The sequence below is a fragment of the Delphinapterus leucas genome, chromosome 5 (genome assembly GCF_059928025.1).
Source record: "Delphinapterus leucas isolate spDelLeu-1000000601 "Yukka" chromosome 5, BTC_Dleu_Yukka2, whole genome shotgun sequence".
In the NCBI taxonomy this organism is placed as follows: Eukaryota; Metazoa; Chordata; class Mammalia; order Artiodactyla; family Monodontidae; genus Delphinapterus; species Delphinapterus leucas.
Window position 1 is genome coordinate 3,342,735 of NC_143133.1, and position 6,000 is coordinate 3,348,734.

At 60.4% G+C, this 6,000-nt stretch overlaps 1 protein-coding gene across 1 annotated transcript in view; it reads right to left on the bottom strand.

Annotated features, from left to right (window-relative positions):
- HTRA3 (HtrA serine peptidase 3) overlaps positions 1-5,765 on the bottom strand; it is a 29,673-nt gene extending 23,908 nt beyond the window's left edge. Inside the window, exon 1 of the mRNA XM_022554941.2 lies at positions 5,080-5,765. Coding sequence (XP_022410649.1) covers positions 5,080-5,464 — 385 coding nt within the window. The 5' untranslated portion in view covers positions 5,465-5,765. The remainder of the gene's footprint in view (positions 1-5,079) is intronic.
- Positions 5,766-6,000: the final 235 nt, after the last annotated feature.

Consider the following 6,000-nt stretch of genomic DNA (forward strand, 5'->3'; position numbering starts at 1 on the left):
TGAATCCCACTGGGGCTGCAGCCAACCCTGTGGAGGAGAGGGCTCAGCTATCAGCTCGTTTGTGCTTTGTCAAAGGGGCCCCACAGGCCAGGCAGGACTCCGGGATGCCCACAGGGCCGCCCAAGCCACGGAAGCCAAGGTGGGGTCAGCCCCTGGTCCTCCTCTTACAGGAAGCCCTCCCTGCCCTGACTGGCCCATCAGCTGACTCCTCTGGGTTCAGGCTCCTCAGCTGTGACGTGGGTACTAAACGAGGCCAGTGGAACCCCCGTGGGCAGGGCCTGGCACGTGGCAGCCGCTCCACAAACACTGCCCTCCGGATCCTTCCCGTCCTCCACTGCCCCACCTTCCTCTCACAAACTCCACTTATGTCAGATACGTCCATTTGTCAACATTTAGGTTTATTCCCACTAACGCCTATTAATTAACGCTTACATTGTGCAAAGCACTTGAAATTCATTATCTCATTGATTGTCAATGACCCAGTGAGAAGGATCTGTTGTCCCCATTTCACAGATGAAGAAACTGAGGCGTGGAGAGCTTAGACTTGCAGCGTCTCTCCACGGGAAGTGGTAGAGCTGGGACTCACCCCTGAGCAGCCGGGAACAGAACCGGGTCTCAGTTGTGGCTCTGCCCATTATTTGCTAGAGGGGCTAGAGAATACAGCTGGGCAGGTTGTGCACTGCTACCCTCTGCACCAGACCGGGCATTCAGTTTGGGATGCGCACACACCCACACGTCCTGGCCACATCTTTGCTACACTGAGGACAAGGGGTCTGTGATTCTATTCTCTTTCGAACCTGTTTATTCAACACCCTTATCAAAACCAAGCAGGGAGGCCACTTCCTCAAGGTGCTGGAGGCCTGCCCGGGGTACAGGGCACTAGATGCACAGTCAGGAGGACCCGGGTTCAGCACAGCTGTCCCTCCCCACCTGGTGACCTCAGTTAGCCCACTACACCTTGATGAGTCTTTTCTTCTAAAGGGCCGTGACAAAAACACCCAGGCACGACGTGTGTTTAGCCCAGAGCACAAGGTCTCGCCCTTGACCCTGGTAAAACCTGGTGGCTTCTCACCCTCAGAGCAGGCCCAGGAGGAGGCCGCTTTCAGACCCTCTGGCAGGACACACCAGCTCACTCGGTCAGCCACCGGCTACTCCGTCATCCAGTTTGCACGAACCCCAGGTTTCCAAGGAGGCCAAGTGAATCTCTGCTTGGCCTCATTTTCCCCAGAGCTCCCGGCAGCTGAGAGGTACGTGTCAGGCCAGGTGGACGCAGCCAGTGGGTTGAGTCTGGCACACCCTTGCTCCAGCTCACCCAGCACAATGCTCGCAGTGTGACCAAGTCAGGGCAGTTCATCCCCAAAGCGGCTGGGTGTCTCTGCTGGGTCCCCTCGGATGTGGACTTGAAGGCAAGGATGGACCTGGATCTGGGCTGGGTGGGGGTGGAGCTCCACAGGCCTCACAGGTCATGGCGGGGCCCCCAAAGCCTGGAGAGGTGATGAGCCTGCTACCCTGTCCCAAACCTAGGCCACCCCTTCTCAATGACACAAACTGAGCAATACTGCCGCCAACACACGAACAGGGCCGCTCATTAGCCAGGCTCTTGTCATGGAACCCCGTGCCCCACTAGACACCCTCCATGCCAGAGTCCCCCGCCAGGACCTGACCACAACTCTCCAAACCCGCTGCTCCAGGAGAGGCCCCGCCACCCACCCTGACCCCCTACCCCCATCAGTCATGACATACTAATGCCTCTGGAGCCTGTCCCCCTCGGCTGTCCCCCTAGCTCAGGCCTCTTCAGTTCTTCCTCCTCAGGGCACCAGACTCGCACTAGCTGGGCCCCTGTACCCACTCTGTAAACCTGTTACCCATAAGCCTTCAGGGGTCCCTCACCTCCTAAAGATGGGTCACCCTCACAGCTCCTCCATCTGGCACCAGCTTACGCTCAGCAGTTCCTGCTGTCCTCCTCAGCACAGGCTCTCTTTGCATCAACCTCTCCATGGCTGTTTAGATGCCACCTCCTCCAGGAAGCCTTCCCTGATCTATGTCTTTCCCCATCCCGGAGATGGGTTCTCCCTCCCCTGAGTTCCACACATTGTCATCTGTCCCTCACAACACAGATGATCAGGGATTTCACAAGGACTCAGCTGGTGATGGTGATGGTGGGCAGGCTGCAGAAGCCAGGACGTACTGAGCCTGCAGGCTGCATCAGAAGTCCTGCTTGGTCCCAGAGCCAGTGGTCCCAGAGTCACAGCAGGGCTTTGGGCTGGGGAGATGTGCGTCTCACAACCGCCCCCTCGGGCCACCGTGTGGAGGTGCATGGGAAGGGGAGAGGCCCGGGAAGACAGACTGGACGGTGTGCTGTGGGATCCCAGTGCACCTCCAGGCCAGCTCAGTGAGCGTGGAGGGCGAGGGTGCTTCCCAGGCCAAGCCCTGGAGGGAAAAGCACAGCTGCACAGCCCCCCGGGCCTTAAGCTTCTCTTGGCTGGATGCCTCGCTCTTCACGAGTCCTCAGGAGTTACCAGATGCTGCAGTTCAGCCCTGCTCTCTGGGCAGGGTGAGTGGGAGGAGTGGGGATGCCTGATGAGTCCTGAATGCAGAATTCTGAGACCCACAAGGCCCCAGGAAGCCGCTAAGAGGATTAAAAATCGAAAGCCGACAAAGCGCTTAAGTAAATAGAGCTGAGAGCCTCTGCCGGCACCTGCCCTGGGGCTGAACGGTAAAGCTGATGGTTAAATGCCACGTCGTGAACCGCCCAGGGCTTGAGATTCTGACTTAACTGCACGCTTGAAGGCCTATTTGTCTGCAGTTGTAGGCAGAGAGGCTGTGAAAAGGGACACCTCTGCTCTCCGCAGACCCTCTGCACACAGTTCTCTGGGTTTTACTCTCCCATTGATAGATATTCACCCACACCGTGTAGTATCAGCCTAGCACAGACACGGGAGTACACAAGAGCTCCACGGATAGGTAGTGAACCCATCATCACTGGAGGTATGCAAGGAGGGGCGCCCACCACGTGGGCCAGCCTTTCATTCCACAGCACCTACTGAGCCTAGGTGCTGGACAGATATCTGTTTGTGGTCACTGAGCTACTGTCCTCTTCTCATCCTCCTGTTTCCCTCACTGTCAGTTTCTCCAGGACACAGATGGGGTCTGCCTCATTACAGGGGCCTTGTTACCAGCCCACGGCCAGCGGGACACACAGAGAAGGTGCTTCACAGACGTGGACTCCCTCAGTCAAGAATAAAGGTTTCAAAATGCCTAGACCACCTCCAACCTCCCTGCTGACCCCCGGCACCCTGGAGCCTGATTCTAACAGCATCCACTACTTGGGAGAGCTGGTGCTGGGAAGGGGACCACGGACACCACCGAGCTGCAGTGGGCAGGCGCCAGGCCCACCCTGAGCCCTCTGCCTCCCAGACCCACCAGGTGGCTGGTTCCCAGCCCCAAGTCAGAAGGTGCGATGGGTGCTCAAGAAATGATAACGCCCATCTCCATGACATCGAGTGGCACCATGCTCCCAGTCTCCTGGGCACAATCCAAACACAAGACTGACCTCATCACCCTCACTTCTCTTAAAACCTTTCAATGGCTCTCCCGTATAATCATGGCTAAGCCCACATAACGCTTCCCAAACCGGGAACCCCGGTGTGCCAGGAGGAGGCCACGCGTGTTCTGCCAGGAAAGAGCTCTGTTGAAGTTCTCTTGGGAAACCCTGGGTTTTATCATTTGGTGGGTTATTTTTTTTCCTTGCTGTAGGTTTTCTCGGAAGCTCTGATAGACTCAAGTGGAGTGTGAATCCCCATTGCAGGGCTGGCGTTTACTTTCCCAGACTTTTGGGGCCACAGGACACTTATTTTCAGAATCCCAGACATGATTCGGGAAGCCTGGCCTACAGGATGAAGCCGAAAACACGACATTTATGGGCCACTTGTGGTCCTGTCCCAGCCAAGCCGCCCAGCCCTGGGTGTCTCTCACAAGCCTACACGTGCACGCGTGCACACACGCCTCCCCTGCACAACAACTGCTCTGGGCTACGTGGCTCACCATATGCACATGGCTCCACGTGGTGGTTCACGCTGTCTTCTCTTCCCCAAGAGCCTATCCCTCCCGCTACCTGGAAGACGTGTCCCCATCCTTGGAGATTCAGCTTAGATGCCCCTCACCCCTGAAGGTTTCCCAGCGCTCCAGGCAGCCATGCTCCCCACGGCAGAGCCTGTTCTGGCGGTCAGCATCTCCTGGTGGGCAGCTGCGGGCTGAGGGCACACAACGGGGCCTGACAACTCCATCGCCATGAACTCCGGGCCCAGCGCAGGCTGCTGCACTCAGAGCACCTGCGGAACCGACGCCGGAGCCTGCGTTCCTAAGAGGTGCCCCAAACAAATAAGGGCACGGTAGGGTTTGCCAGCATTTTCTTCCACAGGGTCAACCTGTGTGGCAAGAAGCAACCCAGAGCCAAGTCCAGGTTAGGGGAGGCTGTTCTGAGGTGTGACGGGACTGAGAAATTTCCTACCCCGACGGCAGGTCCCCACGGAGCTCCAAGCAGTCCAGAGGCTCCACAAGCCCGCTCCCTGTTCCTAAACAGCCCTCAGGTGACATGCGTTTTAAGCGCAGGGCAAGACAAGAAAGGAAACACCCCATGTCACTCAATTGGTGTCTCTCGAATATCCGGACTGGATATTTAAGGGCAGGAAGGATCGCTTTGCATCCGACACCCAGGCAGGCAGGGAGATGGGGACCAGGGGAAATGAGACACAACATGGGTAAGTTTTGATGAGGCCAGAGGCTGGAGAGATGTAGAGCTAGACCAAGCCCCTCGGGGTGGTTAGGAGAGCACTGGGTTTCACTGTTGACTACTTCTGTGACCTGGGGGACAGCACTTTACCTCTCCCTGCCTCAGTTTCCCCACCTGGAAGACCAGAAGGCTGGTTGGATGATTTCTCAAAGAAACCATCACTTGTGCCCGGGGAGTGTGGACAATGAGGCTCCGCCCCGGCTCTGAGCCTGTTTCCCCAGGAGACCACTTCATTCCACCCCCCACCCCCGCAGCGCTAGCGGAGCAGCCCGACCGAGAGCGCTTACCCGATGGGCAGGCGCCTTTCTGCAGCTGGCGCACGGGCGTCCCGGAGAGCTGCAGCGCGCGGCGGCTGGCCGCCTGCAGCGCGCACACGTTGGCGTAGGTGTGCCCGTCGGTGCCGCACACGGCGTGCGCCCAGCGACACCGACACACGCCGCGCACACACTCCAGGCTCTCCCCGCACGGCGAGTCTACGGCGCGGCCGCACGGCTCGCCCTCGACGGCGGCGCACACCAGGCAGCAGTTGCAGAGGTCGGGCACGTAGCCGCCGGGACAGCGGGGACTCGGGCACCGCGACACGTCGCAGCGCGCGGGGCACGACGTGGCCAGGGGCTCCCAGGCCAGCGCCAGCGCGACCAGGGCGGCCAGGACTAGCGCCCGCGCCTGCATGGCGGACGGGCCCGCGGCGGGCGGCAGCGCGGGGGACCGGCCAGGGGCACACCGAGGCCGCTGCTCCGGGCGCCGACGGAGGGAACGCGGGCGGGAGCGCGGCCACACGCGCCGGCGGCTCAGGCGGGCGGGCGACGGGACCGCAGAGACATGCCCGGGGCGCGGAAAACGCGGGGCACTGGGGAGGCGCCCGCTCCCTCTGGGCAGACGGTGGCGGGTAGCCGGCCCCGCCGCGTTTAAAGGCGCCGGCCTCCCGCCCGCCCTCGCTGGAAGGGGGCGGCCCGGCCACTCCGCCAGCTCCGCCCCGGCCCAACCGCCCCCGCCCGGCCTTCCGGGCCTGGACCCACCCGAGGCCGAAAGCGGGGCCTGCCTGGTCTGGGAAACCGGTGTGATGGATATTCTGCGACCCCGCCCCCCGGCTAGGGGCCTTGGGGAGGAGAAGCCACCAGTGTGCGGGCCTCCGGCACCCCTGGGGATCCCTGAGCTAGCCGAGTTCAAGACTGAGTTCCAGTGACCTCAGCTACTCGCCCTCCCCT